A 17,567-nucleotide genomic window follows, 5' to 3' on the forward strand; every position below is an offset into this window, starting at 1 on the left:
AGGAAAGGCATTGACTACACAGAGACTTTCTCTCTGATTTTTAAAAAAGATTATTTTAGGATTATGATGACACTTGTGGCTCATTATGATTTAGAGCTGCATCACATGGATGTTAAGATTGTATTTTTTAATGGAGACATCGATGAGACAATATACATAGTGCAACCAAAATATTTTGTCTCAGGCAATGCCAAGAAAATGATTTGCAAAATAAAAAAATCCATCTATAGACTTAAGCAAGCTTCCCATCAGTGGTATCATAAGTTTCATCAAGTTGTCCTCTCATTTGATTTTGAGATGAATGTGGTTGATGAATGCATATACCATAAGTTTAGTGAGAGTAAATTTATTTTTATGATTTTGTATATGGATGACCTATTGCTTGCCAATAATGATATAGGCATACTGCACGAAACCAAGAGATTTCTGACAAAAAAAATTGAAATGAAAGATCTTGGGGATGCCTCTTTTGTATTAAGAATCCAAATACATCGAGACCGTTTTTGGGGTATTCTTGGATTATCATAAAAGAGCTATATCGAAAGGATCCTGAAAAGATATGGCATGAAGGATTTCAAACTAGGGGATACTCTTATTGCTAAAGGAGACAAGTTTAGTATCACTCAGTACCCCAAACATCAGTCTGAAATTAAGGTTATGGAACATATTCCCTATGCATCTGTTATGGGGAGTCTTATGTATGTTTGGGTATGTACGCGTTCGGATTTAGCGTACATTATTTGGATGTTTGGCATATATCTTAGTAACTCAGGTATGGATTGTTGAAAAGTAGTCAAACACGTTATGATGTATTTGCAGGGAACAAAAGGGTACATACTCACATACATGAAGTCAGATCAGTTGGAGATCATTGGGTATTTTGATTCTGATTTTGTGGGATGCCAAGATAGTCGCAGATCCACGCTAGGTTATGTTTTTCTGTTGGCTGGGGGAGCTATTTTCTGGAGGAGTGTCAAGCAGACACTCATGGCTTCTTTCACCATGGCAGCAAAATTTGTAGCTTGTTATGAGGCATTCAATCATGGGATATGACTACGTAATTTTGTCACAGAGCTACAGATTTTGGATAATGTTGAGAGACCGCTAAAGTTATTTTATGACAATAATTCAGCAGTGCTATATTTCAATAACAATAGAAGCTCATTGAAGTCAAAGCATATTGACATTATGTTTCTTATTGTTAAAGAAAGAGTGCAGAATAATCAAATATCGATAGAACATATTGGCACAAACTTCATGATTGCGGATCCACTTACTAAAGTTTTTTCACACAAGGTTTTTCACAAGCATATTGTTCGCATGGGTGTTTTATCATTTTATTATATGCTGGTTTAGTGAGAGTTTGTATTTGGATGTTCTGTAATATAATAAAGTTCCTTTTACCACTTTAGTATAAAGCTAAAGTTTTAGCTTCATTCTGTACTCATTATGTTGTGATCTCACTAAAGTTTCAGGAAGGACCAGTTAAAAATAGACATATTTGATCATATTACATGTAATTTCTATGTTTCACATCTATATTTGATCCATGTCATTTGATTATATCGATATACGTGATCATTGATGGATCCAATTACGTTATTTGTAATGAAGACCACTTTGGTTCTATGTTGATATGATCAATGGACCGGATTGGTAGAGATATCAATTGATAAGACAATATTTTTTGAGCTCATAAGGTTATAATGTGTGATTATAAGGTTACGTATGTAGCACAAGTGAGATATTGTTAGAAAATCGTGTGAACCTATATACGTTGAACCACACATTGTAAGACTATCTTAGATTCAGGCCCAGTTTATGTGATCTAATCTGGTTGGGTCTTGTGATATCTTATATGGTATGGTACACTATGTGGAGAGACTTGCTCTGTCTACAATTCTATAATGGGTTGAGTTGAAGACAGACTCCTAATTACATTAGGATATGATCTCTAAACCTTATATAATGACCCTCTCTTCAGACTCTCCATAATTAGAAAGAGAATTCAATTCCTCTCTCATTAGGTTTAGAGAAAGAAAAAAAGGCTACGTATATAGGTTCTGGAAGATCATACCCATCAACGATCTACCGAAGCGCTTATAGATTCAAGTATGCTTCCGCATTAAGTTATGTTTCATATTTGATTTCAATAGTTTAGCAAGAACATGTAAATTGGTCATTTTAGTTATTTTGGTAGATTCTAAATACAACAATTAAAGCCACCCTGAAAGTACAATCAATTCGCAAATGCCTTGTTTGTAAAAACCCTAGGCCCTCTTTTTTTTTTGAAAGGCAAGTTGGGGTTAGGCAAACCCCACTAGTTATTATTGAACATACCATTGGGTTTTGAACATGCAACGTCCCACCACAAGGAGATGTGCACTGACAGCTCCTACCAACCACATGGAACCCCCATTGGTCGCTCGGTCCTCTTTGCCCACCAGAGAATCCACCCAACTTCAGCCTTTTGAGGACACATATTGCGAGCTTCGAACTTATGGTGTCCCTTCAACTTGGTAAAATCTTGCCCCTTCAATTCAAGATGTCTCTTTTATTTTATTTTTTTCTTGCTAGACCAAGAGAAAACCCTTCACCACTCTATGCATTTTGGCATGCCTCTGATTGGTAAAATCCTCAAGGTCCCCCCTTACCGTCGATAAGTATACCAAGCTTTGATTTTGCAGCAATGGATGCCTCATGTGGGTTTAGAATTGTGAATCCCCTGTACATTAACTTGTTTCAAAAGGAATCCAATCCTTTGACATAGGATATGGGTCCTATGTCAATCCAGGCCATCCAATCGATGCATTTAGATGGCTAGGATCAGTCCACATACTGGTGAGAATGTAGACTAATCCTAGCCGTCATGTCTCGCCCTGGTGGAATCAACTACGGGCTTCTTCTAGCAGAAGCATACTATGAAGTTGACTTATAGTGATAAGGTCCAAACGAGTAGACATGGAGACCCTGAATGCAGCATACTTAGTAGGAAGTGCACATAAAATAAACAATACCAAATCTTCGTCTAAGACAGGTTTGCTTACCATGGCCAACGGGTGGGTGATGAATTTGGCTTTTTAGAAAAGTTCAACCATATTTTTTTTCAATTCTTTACAGTGTGTAGTTGATCTTCTAACTGATCTGGCAGCATAGGTTTATCTCAGTGTCGTCCTAGCCTCATATGAGGTAGACAATCCAATGTACAGGTTTGATTAGGGAGGATATAAGCCAGTTGAGGAGTTGATCTTGACGTTGCCACTTTATAAATTCTGGATAGGGGATTTGTTTCTCATTTTGAGTAATAAATCTTTTTAGGTTGGGTTTTGATTCATCAATGAATTCATACAAATCATATAAGATCAATAGTGAAAAAAATTGAGATTCTCTAAGTAAATAGTTGTGGGCAAACAACTTGGTACTCAAAAAATATTATATACTCAGAACAAGTAAGATGAAACTTAGTTCAAAGTTTGTGCTTGATGAGGTAGACATGGTTGCGGTGCTCAGGTTTAGCTCTGATACCATAAAAAGATTTATAGGAGGCGTGAACATACTAGACAATTGCACAACTCACATATTGTCCCTCACCTCAACACTCACTGTGGCTGTGTGGCCTTAATGGATTACAAGAGTTCATATGGGACAACTTGAGTGTTAACAGAGAAGAGTCCCTATGAGGGTTTTCAACTTGAGATAGTTGAGATAAATTGGTTCTGTAGAAGTCTTGTGCACAACGGACTCCTTATAAGGACTCATTTGATGTGTTGGATTGTTGGTCTTCAATAACTCTTGGTGAGCACTTGGTAATGTTTTTTTGTTGCTTCTTGGAATTTTCAATCACGAGTCCTATCTTGAATCTTCATAGCATTGGATCTAGGTCCGGATGCAATAACCGGATCTAATACTCTAACAGTGGCTCTGTGAGGTGAGCGATGGATGCAGATGAGAAGAGTGGTGACCTCTGAAGTTATAAACCTGGCAAGGCTCTGCTGGTTACAAAGCAAGTGAATCGAAGAAGCCGATAATTTAGTTTATTACCTCTACAACCACTGTGAGGGTGGTGCAACTGAGTCGGTGACGTCAACAGCCATTATCGATGTCCGAACAGCCATCCAGCGATAAAATGGTAATGTGATAAGGAAGATGATGTTTGGAAATAGGTACTTGGTAAAGGGAGGGAGGATGGTGGCCCCGACAAGGAAGAAGAAGAGCATGCTTTCTGCATATCTGATTATATGCCAAGCTTGAGATAGATGGACCTGGATGGGCATGTGAGGGCGATGACGAAGGCAATCAAGGTTGTTAACAAATACCATGAACCAATAATCGATGAAAGGATTAGGAAATGGAGGGGTGAGGTCCTAAGCAAGTTAATGGTCTGTTGGATGTGTTGGTTTGGGTAAAAGATGGCCCTTGTTGAACTCGGAAGAGATCAAGGCACAAGCTTGGGTAGGACGCTAGCATTAGCCTAACATCTCTCTCTCTCTCTCTCTCTCTCTCTCTATATATATATATATATATATATATATATATATATATAACATTACTTAACATTAGATGAATTCAACAAATATCAGATGTTCTAAAAAGAATGCAGTTTTTAAAATACATATCTGTTTTTTTAGTTCATAAAGGTAAATTTGATGAACTCATAAAGTTAGTTTTTTGAAAAAAGGCGTTTGGCTTTTCAATTCACTCAAGTTCAAAAGACTTGCAATACCAAAAAGGTAGCCATGCATTTTCAAAAGTATCATTCTTTTAAAGGTATTTCAGTCATTTCATAAGGTTAAATCCAAACTAGTTGAATGTTCGATTATATATATAACAAAGTTTTGAATTGACGTTCGTAAACAAAGGTGCCAGATATGCGGGTGTTGTATTAATTCACTTGGAACATGCATGCGCGCACACACACTTATCTTTGTCTGGGTTGGTTTAAATCAAATCTTCATAATAGAAGTTCCTGACTTACAAGCCTTTTCAGTGCCACATCTGTGCATGGGCAGTAGGATCTACCAAATGTTGTCTCAAGCAACAGCCGTTTGATCACAGTATGGACTTAGCGCTAATGACGGTCACACTTAAGCCAAGTATCCGGACCTAGTCCCAGTCTTAGTCTGTCATAGCTCACAAGAAGTTTCTTTGTGGAATGTGGGGTCTCAAGATAGCCAATACAAGGGATTTTTTGCTGATAGACATCAACATAATTACAGGTAGGCTTTATTTGCCATCGTTGGGCAACTTAGACTTCTTTGGAGAAAACCTAACCATATCTTCTGGCAGCTTCAAGCATTTCAAAATCAACAATGAAGCTCAAAGCAGGGTTTGCAAGAATCAAACATTTGCATGAACTTCAACAGCATCGATAATACCACATCAATAACGAGAGAGAGAGAGAGAGAGAAGGTGAAGTATATATTTTGGTATCATGAAGCGATGCATGCAGGGCCATGTTTGGTCAGGAACACCAGGCTGAGAACAACCATGTCTGCGCACCATCTTTTAAACTGACAAAATGCAATTGGCAAGAAGTGATATCTCTAGGTATGAACTAGAGGAGAGCACAGTGGTGCAGAAAATGATGACAGCTATTGATCATGATCTTGACTATTAACTGTTAAGTTCGCCTGTCGTTCCTGTTATTTGATTAATCGAGCTGAGAAAATTGTGCAACACGCATCATGATCATAAACAAGTTTTTGAAAATGAGCACTTCATTTCTCATCAAACAGAAATTAACTTGTAAGAACTCCAGCATGCTCTCACTTTACAACAATTGAAAGTCACCCTGCTTTCAAACTAGAAAATACAATTCCCCCCAGAAAAAATAAATAAATAAATATGCTGAGATTGAAAAGAAATCACGCATAAAGATTTGAGACACCTATTACAAGGAAAAAATATAGTAATACAAACATCACTTGATAGGCCATCAAGAGGAACCATTTTTCATTTGATCTGCAGGGGGACAGACATCTTCAGCAGCAGTCTCATGTTCCTGCACTGAAAAAAAAATTACTTTCATCTGGCTTGCCTTCACTTTCCGTACCCGGCAACGCAAGCACACTTGAGTTTGCTTGTTGATCACAAACCAAGCTAGAAAGACCATGCTGCTTGAGATAAGTCTTGAGAGGCAAACTCGCTACCTGAAGAAGAGTCATCATGCTAACACAAGATGCACCAGGTCCCACTAATGGATCGTCATCACGATCTGGATCACAATTTAAATCTATTTGCCCATTTATCTCCGCTTTGCCAGAGATTTCCAAACTGTTACTTCTCTCTTCCTTTTCAGTTGCAATCATGTGGCTCCTGGATTCAGGTGTGTTTGCTTGCCGCATGCCATTCTCTGTTGTATCAAGTTGCATTGAGCATTTTGATGCACTATCAACATCCCCTTCCTCATTGGTCCAGGCATTCTTCTTTCTAGCAATCTCAGCTTCCCGTTCTGATTGGCGCTTTTTCCTTCGCAACATGAGGGTCTTGAAACGCCGCCTCACAGTCATGCACACATTGCAGGTGCATGTGGGCTTGTGCTTGGGGCCTTTGCCACTAGGTGGCTGGATGCACACTATGCATGAGCAACCAGGGCGATGCCGTGGGTGTTTGGTGGTGGTGGCTGTTGATGGTTCTGTATTACCACTCTCACCAAGAACAGCAATGGTAGCCAGTGCATCAAGGGCAGAGACATCTTGTGGCATGGGCTTTGGATTATCATTCGCTTTATGCTTTTTAAGGTCTGCATAGTCAAGAACATGGAATAAAATATTGATGCTTTTTTCTTTGACTTGTTAAGAAAGTAGGCTTAGACAGAACTTCAAAATGCACCGTTAAGAATTTGGACGATCTAAAATTGGAAGGCCTAATGAAAAAAGAAACTGCAAAAAAAAAGGAAAAAGAAGTTCAAACCAAGAGGCCCGGCCACAAACCCAGGGAGCAAAAGGTACAAAGTACAAACACTAGAAAAATGGTTATTGAAGTTTACAAGGAACAAAATCGAAGGTGTAAAATTATTCAAAAAATGAAAAAAAAATGCTTGAAGTGTATTTTGGACAAATTGCAAAGAAATCATATGGTTCAGAAATAGAATGGCAAATCAACAATTTCTCTCATTAGTGCAACTACAACCACTAATACCCTAATAGCTTTCTAATACTACCATTCCTTTATTCAAGCCATGGACGGTTTATTAATAATCCATCCATGGCTTCAAGCAGTTAATACCTCTATTCAACCTGAGAAGATCCTGAAGTGCTTTTGAGCTCATTTCATCAGGTGCAGAACATGAACATCTGCAAGACAAGTCATATCATGAGCACATACTAACAGAAATTCCACAGAGGTGATTTAACAAAAAGTACATGACAAGAATAAGAAACATGAAAGCTTCAACAAAGCACAGTCATGAACTTTTTCATCAGCCACATATGATTCTATGTTAAAAGCTTAAAGGAAATTGCATTCTTACCCCATTACATATTTCTCTGCACACAAAATGTAAAATATCAATTTGCTTTTTCATGTAAAGTTGTATTCACTGACAAAATTTCACAAAAATCTGAAATAAGTGCTATAATTAACACAAGTGAATGTCCGCATAAATAGGTGTTCTCTAATTTTAAATAATATATTTTAATGAATAATACATCAAATAGAGTGATGAACATGTGAAGCATGACGTTATTTTCATACTTGTGAAGGGCAGCTTCTGACTGTATTCCCACCTCAGTTGCTTCAATTCATGGCTGACAATGTTATGAGATGAATATCAAGGATGACTCAACATTGATCTTCATGAGGTATATATGGAGTCTTCTCTTCGCCACTTTTTTTCAAGTATTGTAGTTCGGTAGCAAAAGATACTCCTTCTAAACACTGCTTAAGCTTGGTGAATGTGTTAAAACTACATTTTTCTTAATATAATCCTGAGTATGACTTTGCTATACTAACAAAATTCTTTTAACACCTTAGTAAGTGTTGCTCTCTTTATCATATCCACATAAATGTTAATAGTGAAGTGTGTGTCATTTCTGCGATAGAAAAACAGCTGAATACTCATTTCAAGAAGATGGGACTTCTCTGTGTCATTTAGTTTGCAGCTCTCAAAGCTATGGAATGACCTTCCTACATCAAAGACCGCCAATAGCCAAGTCAGGTACATCAGTGTGCACTTCAAAAGACTTAAGAGTGGTCATGGCCTATCCCAAGTACTTCAGTATTAGGGCTGCTTACTTGTAATGAAAAAGGGCGGAAGCACCAATAAAGCAAACCACTCTTTTAGAAGAGTGATGCCAAGAGCCAAGAACACAAACACTAAAAGTGTATACAAAACCCACTAAAGGGAAAAATGACTAAAAGTCATAAGTTGAATATTATTGAAGAAAGAAAGGGTGAAAACCCATTACAATGCAAGAGGAAGGGCCCTCTTTTTATAGAGGAGAAAAGGTAGAGGAAGGGACCACATAGGGGCTCCCTTCTAGTCGTTGGGAGCCCCAATGGTCATATTTATGACCGTTGGGGCCCCAACGACTACAAGGTGGGGCCCCTAGTGGTCCTCTTACAATAAAAAGAAAAAGGAAAAAAAAAGAAAAGTAGAAGAAAAGAAAAAGAGAAACAAAAAGAAAAAAGAAAAAGTAAAAAAATACATGGGAATTACACAAATACCGCTTTCGGATATTTGAATTATAAATATATGTATATATATACTTATATATATACGCATGTATATATATATATGTATATATATACTTATATATATATATATACGCGTGTATATATATAAGTATATGTATATATATATTTATATATACATATTTTAACACGCCTCCTCAAACTTTACGGGGAGAAGACCGAAAGTTCAACAAGGAAAAACAAAAAACGCGGAGTTGAAAGCGCTTTGGTGAAGAAATCCGCCAACTGATATTCTAAAGTAACATATGGTAGTGCGATTGTTCCTTTGAGAAATTCGTCTTGAACATAGTGGCAATCCATTTCAATATGCTTGATGCGCTCGTGGAATGTATGGTTGCTTGCAATGTAAATTGCGCTCTTGTTATCACAACACATCTTGATAGAGGAAGAAATGAGGACGCCCATGTCACAGAGGAGACTTCTAAGCCATACAATTTCCATAGTTGTCATTGCCATGGCCCGATATTCGGCTTCAGTGGATGATAGAAAGACTTTTTGCTGCTTCTTACATCTCCACGAAATAAGGGATTCAAAACAACAACAACAACAACTACGCCTTCATCCCAAAACAATTGGGGTCAGCGATATGAACCAAAAAAGAAATTCATTTTGGGTCTTCCACATGAATCCTTTTCCTCCAATCATTTCTATCCAACGCCATGTCCTCGGTGAGGTTCAAAGCATTCATATCCTTTCCTATCATCTCCATCCAAGTCTTCCTAGGCCTACCCCGACCTCTTTTAACTAATATATTTTCCCATTTCTCCAACCTTCTAACTGGAGCATCATTAGGCCTTCGCCGAATATGTCCAAACCACCGTAAACGATTCTCTCGCATCTTATTTTCAATTGGTGCAACACCTACCTTCTTACGTATCTCTTCGTTCCGAATCTTATCTTTTATTGTATTTCCACACATCCATCTAAGCATCCGCATCTCAGCTACACTCATTTTTTGAATATGATGTCTCTTGGCAGCCCAACATTCCGTACCATATAGTAAAGCGGGTCTAATAGTCGTCCTATAAAACTTTCCCTTCAACCGCAATGGCATTCTACGATCGCACAGCACTCCAGTAGCACTTTTCCATTTCATCCACCCAACCTTTATCCTATGATTTACATCTCCATCAATTTCTCCATACTTTTGAATGATGGATCCCAAATATTTGAAATAATCATTCACCGGTATATCTTGCTCACCAAGCTTCACTACACTCCCATCACTACTTCGTTGCTTACTAAACCGACATTCCATATATTCAGTCTTACTCTTACTCAACTTAAAACCTCTAGCTTCCAATGTCTGTCTCCATAATTCTAACTTAGCATTAACCCCAGTTCTAGACTCATCAATCAAAACAATATCATCAGCAAACAACATACACCACGGTACATTTTCTTGGATTGATCTCGTAAGCTCATCCATCACTATCGCAAATAGGAAAGGGCTTAAAGCAGATCCTTGATGTAACCCAACCGTTATCGGAAAATTGGTTGTCACCCCTCCACAAGTGCGGACATTGGTTACTACTCCTTCATACATATCTTTAATTATACTAATGTACTTGAGAGAAACACCTTTCTTCATCATTGTCCACCAGAGAACGTCCCTAGGTACTCTATCGTATGCCTTCTCTAAATCAATAAAAACCATATGCAAATCTTTGTTCCTCTCTCTATATCTTTCAATAAGTTGTCTAAGAAGATGTATAGCTTCCATAGTTGATCTTCCAGGCATAAAACCAAATTGATTCTCCGATATCATGACAACCTTCCTCAACCTAGACTCAATCACCCTCTCCCAAAGTTTCATAGTATGACTCATGAGTTTTATACCACGATAGTTTGTGCAATCTTGTATATCACCCTTATTCTTATATAAAGGCACCAAAGTACTCTTCCTCCACTCATTAGGTATCTTATTTGTTCGCCAAATCAAGTTAAAAAGATTTGTCAACCATTCTAAACCTTTCTCTCCCAAGCATTTCCAAGCCTCGATAGGTATACCATCTGGGCCAACTGCCCTTCTTGATTTCATTTTCTTCAAAGCCTCTGCAATTTCTTTCTTTTGAATCTTGCGCATGAAGTCACGATTTATCTCATGAAAAGGAATGGAGAAGTCTCCAAGATCTTGAGCATGACTATCATTAAATAGCTTATCAAAATAATCTTTCCATCTTTCCTTAATCTCCTCATCTTTGACTAAAACCCTTTGCGTTTCATCTTTGATACATCTAACCATACCCAAATCCTTCGATTTCCTATCTCTCATCTTTGCAAGCCTATAAATATCCTTCTCGCCTTCTTTGGTATCCAACTTGTCATAAACCTCCTTATATACCTTAGCCCTCGCGTTTCGAACAACTTTTTTAGCTTCCTTCTTTGCTATCATATACTTCTCCAAATTCTCATTATCACGACTCTTACTTAGATTTCTATAACACTCTCTTTTAACCTTAATAGCTAATTTGACATCCTCGTTCCACCATGATGTATCCTTACCTAGTGGTGCACCGCCTTTAGACTCACCCAATACCTCCTTAGCTACTTTTCTCATACCACCCGCTATCTTATTCCACATTGATTCTGAATCCTCCTCGAGACACCAATCAACTTCCTTAACTACCTGCTCTACAAACATTCCTTGTTTAGCTCCTTTCAGTGCCCACCACTTAATTCTAGGATCTATCCTATGTCTATCCCTTTTGCGGCATTGTCTAATTCTAAGATCTAAAATTAAGACTCTATGTTGTGTAGCTACACTTTCTCCTGGTATAACCTTACAATCGATGCAACAACCCCTATCTCTCTTTCTAAGTAGGAAAAAATCTATTTGACTCGTATTAACCCCACTTTTAAATGTTACTAGGTGAGACTCCCTCTTCCTAAACTAAGGGATTCACCTAGGAAAATTCAAAAACCAGTAGTTGAGATACGATCATTGGGATTTCCTTCCCAATCTGCATCAGTAAAAACAGTTAATTCAAGAGATAAAGAAGAGGATAAGAAAAGCCCTTTGAAAATGGTGTTCTTGATGTATCGCACAACTCGCATCATGGCCGCCATGTGAACTGTAGTAGGAGCATGCTGAAATTGACTTGCAGTATGGACCGCATGAGCAATATCTAGACGGGTGATGGATAAGTAAGGGATCCAATCAATTGCAGATAGGGAGTAGGATCCTCTAGTAGAACGTCATCCTCAAGTCTAAACTTTGCATTAATAAAGTTAGGAGTTTCCACTTTCTTTTCATCAGATACTCCTGACTTGGTACAGATGTCTGCTGCTAATTTCATTTAAGATAGAATATATCCTCGCGGAGAGTATGCCACTTCGATACTTAAAAAATATCTCAAAAATCCAAGGTCAGACATATCAAAAGTTTTCTTTAACATGACCTTAACTTCATTTACTCTTTTTTTGTCACTTTCAGTGATGATCATGTCATCAACATACATAAGTAGAATAACAATGGAGTCACCTGTTTTCTTAATAAAAAGAGCAGTGTCAGTATAACAAGAAATAAATCCCAAAGTGATTAGTACATTACTAAACTTGTCATACCAAGCTTTAGGAGCTTGCTTAAGACCATATAAGGCTTTCTTCAATTTCAAAATTTTACCATTTAAATTCATGTCAGGAGGTGGTTTCATATAAACTTCTTCACTCAGATTTTCATTTAAAAAGGCATTTTTAACGTCAAGTTGAAAAATTGGTCATTTTTTAATAGAGGCTATTGCAATAAGAGCTCGAACATTAATTATTCAAGCAATTGGGGCAAAAGTTTCATCATAATCTATCCCATATTCTTGGACATATCCTTTGGCTACTAACCTAGCCTTATATCTTTCTAAAGAGCCATCACTCTTAGTTTTTACTTTGAAAACCCATCTACATCCAATGGGTTTCTTGCCATTAGGAGGATTAATAATTTCCCAAGTTTGTGCCTTTTTAAGTGCATTAAGTTTAAGTTTCATTGCTTCATTCCAATGGGCATATTGTTTAGCATCATTATAATGAGATGGTTCATGGAATGAGTGAAGGGCTAGCAAATATGCTCGAAAAATTGGAGAAAAAGAATCATAAGATATAAATCTATTTGGTATTTTAGAAATACGATTTGATCTTCTTTGAGAGAATTCTTCAACCGACTTCTTTTGAGAGAATTTTTCAAGGGCACAAGGAGGATTACTTTCATTCCTTCTAGAGTAAACTTGAGTTTGACTTGGTATATTTTCTTCTAAATTTTCATGTTGGTCATGTTGCTCATCATTTGGAGGTTCAAAATGATCTTCTACGAGAGTTTCACTAGATTCAACATGATCAGCTTTTCTTGAGGTAACAAGTCAAATAAAAAGGAGTAATCAATATTTTCATTTAGTTTATGCGAAAAAACATTTTCTTCTTCTAAGAACGTGACATCTTTTGAGATATAAAGTTTGTTTTTTAATAAGTCAAAACATCGATAGCCTTTTTGTTTTTCGCCATATCCTAAGAAAATACATTCAATTGCCCTTGAAGAAAGTTTATCATTTTTGTGAGTCAGAACAAAGCATTTACACCCGAAAATTCTTAGTCTTTTATAATCGGGAGACATATTATAAAGTTTTTCAAATGGAGAAAGATTTTTCAAAGAAGATGAAGGGGTTCTATTGATAAGATATGTTGAGGTTAGAACCGCTTCGGCCCAAAAAGATTTTGGAATGTTCTTTAAAATTAATAAAGTTCTTGTGGTTTCTATTATGTGTGTATGCTTTCTTTCCGCAAGACCATTTTGTTGCGGAGTGTTTGGACAAGAACGTTGATGACAAATACTATTTTCTTTCAAGTAGATTTGAAATTCATTGGATATATATTCGCCTCCCAAATCGGATCTAAGAATGGATAGGTTTCCTAAAAATTGATTTTTAACCATTGCATGAAATTCTTTAAAAAATGAGAAAACTTCGGATTTGCGACTTAAGAAGTAAATCGAGTGAAATCATCAATAAAGACCACATAGTATGAAAAGCCTCCTTTGAGGCTGAGTGGTGATATAATTTCTTTGAGGAAATGGAATAACTTTAGATTTCCCAAAAATGCAATCTTTACAAGTCATGTGTTTGACTTTACAAGTATTGTTCAAAAAAAGGAAAAAGAGACATCTTTACAAAATTTGGATGACCAAGTCTCTCATGCCAAACTCCAATACTTTTATTCTTTATAAGATTACAAAATGACTTCGATGGAAGAGTCAAAAAGTCCATAAAATAAAGATCACCCCTTTTATGGCCTTGCCCAATCAGCTTCCCTAACTGGAGATCCTGCATGGTGCAATCTTTAGTTGAGAAAGAGACTTGGCATCCATGATCAGTGATTTGGGAAACGAAAAAAAGATTTAGATTAATTTTTTGAACGACTCTTACTTTAGGAACGAAAAAGTTTTGAGAAGTTTTAAAATCAAGTGTTCCAATACTTTCAATTTTTAAAGATGTCCCATCGGCCGTTGAAACATAAGAAGATATGGGTTCGGAAAAAACATTAGAAAGAGAGTTTTTATGAAATGTCATATGAAAAGAAGCACCGGAGTCTAGTATCCACATACCTGGAGGTGATGAAGAATAGGCGATGGCGGCTCCTGATGTTGAAGATGAAGATGTCTTGAGAAGATGTTGGAGAACTTCAGAGATATGGTTAAGAGTTTCTTTGATATCTCCTTCTTTGACACTTTCTTCTTCCTTCTTTGGAGAATTTTCTCCAACCGCGGCCACTTTTCCTTTAAGCTTTGGGCAAACCGGCTTGATATGTCCCAGTTCATTACAATAGTGACAAATCACTCCCTTTCTATATCCATTATTTTTGTTAAAGTGGGGAGGTCTATATGCTTTTACATTTGATCCGGGCCTAGTAACATCCAAAATTTCATCACTCTTAATACTTATGCCAAGACGAGTTTCTTCTTAGCATACTTCGGCAAGAGCGTCTTCAATGGGTAAGACTTTACTTCTATGGAGAAGGGATACCTTAACTTGTTCAAATTGCGGTCGAAGACCATGGAGGAATTGGAAAAAATGCTCATTTTCAATTTGTTCTCTTCTTAACTCAATATCTTCCGGAGCCACCATTTTGGGCTCAAGAAAAACAAGCTCATCCCAAAGAGGGGTTAAAGAACTAAAGTAATCACAGACACTCATATTTGCTTGTCTAGTAGAACACATTTTTTCTTGACAAAAAAATTGTTTAGCTAGATCCTTTTGTTAAAATATAGTATGCGTATGGATCTGGATCCAGATCCATACACGTTATATCAAAACATGCACGCATCATAATGTTTCATTAATGGCAATATTGTAATATCATATTCCTTATGTTTATATATATATAAATTAGGGCTTGGAGGTCGTGCATTATTTTGCCGCCCCAGCCTTTTGGCTTCTCTCTGTCTTTCTTTCTGTTTCCTGTGCAGGTGATGCGTGAAGAAACCCATCTCACTCATATTCTTTCATGGTATCAGAGCCGTAGCTGTGGAACCCTACCAGCCACCCATTCAACGAGATCCTGTTCTTAGGCTGCGTGAAGACTCCTTCAGCCGTGAAGAAGACTCGTTGCGTCTTTTCCCTCTTTCTTAAGACTCGTGAAGACTCCTTCAGCCGTGAAGTCATCTTGTTCTTTCTTCTTCAACATCGTATGTCAAGTCTTCGGCTGTGTCTCCTCCCTCTTTCTTAAGACTCGTGAAGACTCATGTTCTTTCTTCTTCAACATCGTCTTCAACATCCTTCAGCCGTGAAGTCATCTCCTTCTTCTTCAATATCATCATCTGATTGTATCTCCTCTTTTGATATCACTTCTTTTATCCCCAACTGCACTTACCGTGTTCTATCTTGGCGTGCGTTAATATTTTCCTAAGTATATGCTGGCATCGACTTCTTCTAAAATCTTCAACGTCATCATCTGATTGTATCTCCTTCTTCCATATCAATTCTTTTATCCCCAACTGCACTTAACGTGCGTTAATATTTTCCCAAGTCTTGATGTTTTCCATCCTTTTTTAATCAGCAGTGAAATCAGAGTTTTCTGTGCAACGCCTATAGGCAGACTGTAACAGATTACATTCTCGTTCTAAAAAAAGAATTCCCTTTCAAAGTATTGGTTGCACAAGTACATATTCTTACTGCAGCACTACTGATTGATTAAGTGATCTCAACTTAGTTTGCTTTCTTCAATCCTTTTTTGTTCGCCTATTCATTGTTGCCATTAATAAGGATTCATACTCGTCATCGGGTCCCTCTGTAAGTTTTTTAAATCAGCTTGTTACAGAAAAACTTACTCATTCTAATTTCTTAACATGGAAGAGACAAATACTTCCGTTTATCCGGAGTCAGGATCTCGATGAATATCTGGATGGCTCCATTCCTGTACCACCACGACTTATTTTGCAGGAAACCAAGGATGAAAGGGGTGATGCATTTACCAAATCTATTAAGAATCCGGAATATACCACTTGGAGAAAATGGGATCAATCTTTGGTTGCGTATATTACGTCAACACTCTCTCAAGAAGTGTTGGCTACTCTTTCAGATGATTGCACTGCGGCAGATTTATGGAGTAAGCTCTCTCAGACATACTCTCAGATATCAGAAGCCCGAGTTATGTATTTAAAGAATGAGTTTCAAAGTTTAAAGAAAGGCTCCATGACAGTTATGGAATACATAGGCCGCTTGAAGAGTATTACTGACCAATTGGCTGTTATTGGGAGTGCTATTTCAGATAAAGACAAAGTACAACAACTCCTTAATGGGTTGGGCCCTGATTTTGACATGTTTACCACAACTTTGACATGTCTTCCTCACTTGCCCAATTTTGATGATCTTCAAGCAAAACTTCTCCAACATGAGATGATTATGAAACAAAGGGCAGAAGGAAATGAATCAACTCGTTCTCATTCAGTTTTGGCTATGGGGACTTCTGTAGGTTTTGGACGAGGGATGCAGGGCATCAAGGGGGCAGAGGCCGAGGTCGCTTTGGACAGGGAGGACGTGGTATCTTACCTACACCTAATATTTCGGGTGTCTCTAATGCAGGGAATCAGAGGAGAGTGCCCACTTGTTTCTTATGTAACAAAAGAGGACATGTGAAAGCTGATTGTTGGTTTAACCTGCAGAACAGAGGAACAATAAACAAAATTGAAAATAAAACTTCTATTGTGGACATGAAAGCGCCATCTACAGATGTGCAACAACTTTTGTTATCAGCATTGTCACAGATGACGATCAAGCAAAATGAGCAAGGCGAGTGGTACGTTGATTCTGGTGCTGCCACTCATGTCACGGGTAATGCAAGTAAGTTATCTCACTTATTGCCTTATTTTGAAAAAGGTAGTATAGTTACGGGAGATACTCCATTACTCATACTGGCAGTGCACATATTCCTATGTCAAAGTCCTCACTTCATTTGTCCGATGTCCTCCTTGCCCCTAATATTAAAAAAAACATTGTCTCTGTGGCTAAACTTGTTGATGATATGAATTCTTCCGTCGAATTTACTCCCTCTTCTGTTTATGTTAAGGATCTACGAACGAAGGAGACGTTCGCTAAGGGGGAGCATCAAGGGAAGATGTACGTCTTCAAGGAGATTCCCTCAGTGTCTTCGTCTTCAGTCTCAGTTCTCCAGTTGAAGTCGTCCAAGCATTCTTCAGTGTCTTCGCCTTCAGAGCCTTTGTTTTTCCCTTCATTGAAAGTTTTTAATTCATCGTATCATTGTAATAAGCCAGACATTTGGCACAATCGCTTGGGACATTGTAGTCGGGGTTTTGTTGAAAATCTTGTATCTGATGGTCTTCTTCCAGAGTCTAGTTTATCTTTATTTTTAGAAAGTAATAAATGTTCCTCATG

General features: G+C 37.5%; 1 protein-coding gene across 1 annotated transcript in view; it reads right to left on the reverse strand.

The window, feature by feature from the left end:
- Positions 1–5,699: 5,699 nt before the first annotated feature.
- The window catches only part of LOC149844196 (B3 domain-containing protein Os07g0679700-like), a 78,165-nt gene continuing 66,297 nt past the window's right edge, over positions 5,700–17,567 (reverse strand). Inside the window, exons 11-12 of the mRNA XM_090000393.1 lie at positions 7,228–7,295; positions 5,700–6,742 (exon numbers count right to left, since the gene is read on the reverse strand). Of these exons, the coding sequence (XP_089856519.1) occupies positions 5,994–6,742; positions 7,228–7,295 (817 nt within the window). The 3' untranslated portion in view covers positions 5,700–5,993. The remainder of the gene's footprint in view (positions 6,743–7,227; positions 7,296–17,567) is intronic.

This window comes from Nuphar pumila, chromosome 3 (genome assembly GCF_984573655.1).
Source record: "Nuphar pumila chromosome 3, dmNupPumi1.hap1.1, whole genome shotgun sequence".
Lineage (NCBI taxonomy): Eukaryota > Viridiplantae > Streptophyta > Magnoliopsida > Nymphaeales > Nymphaeaceae > Nuphar > Nuphar pumila.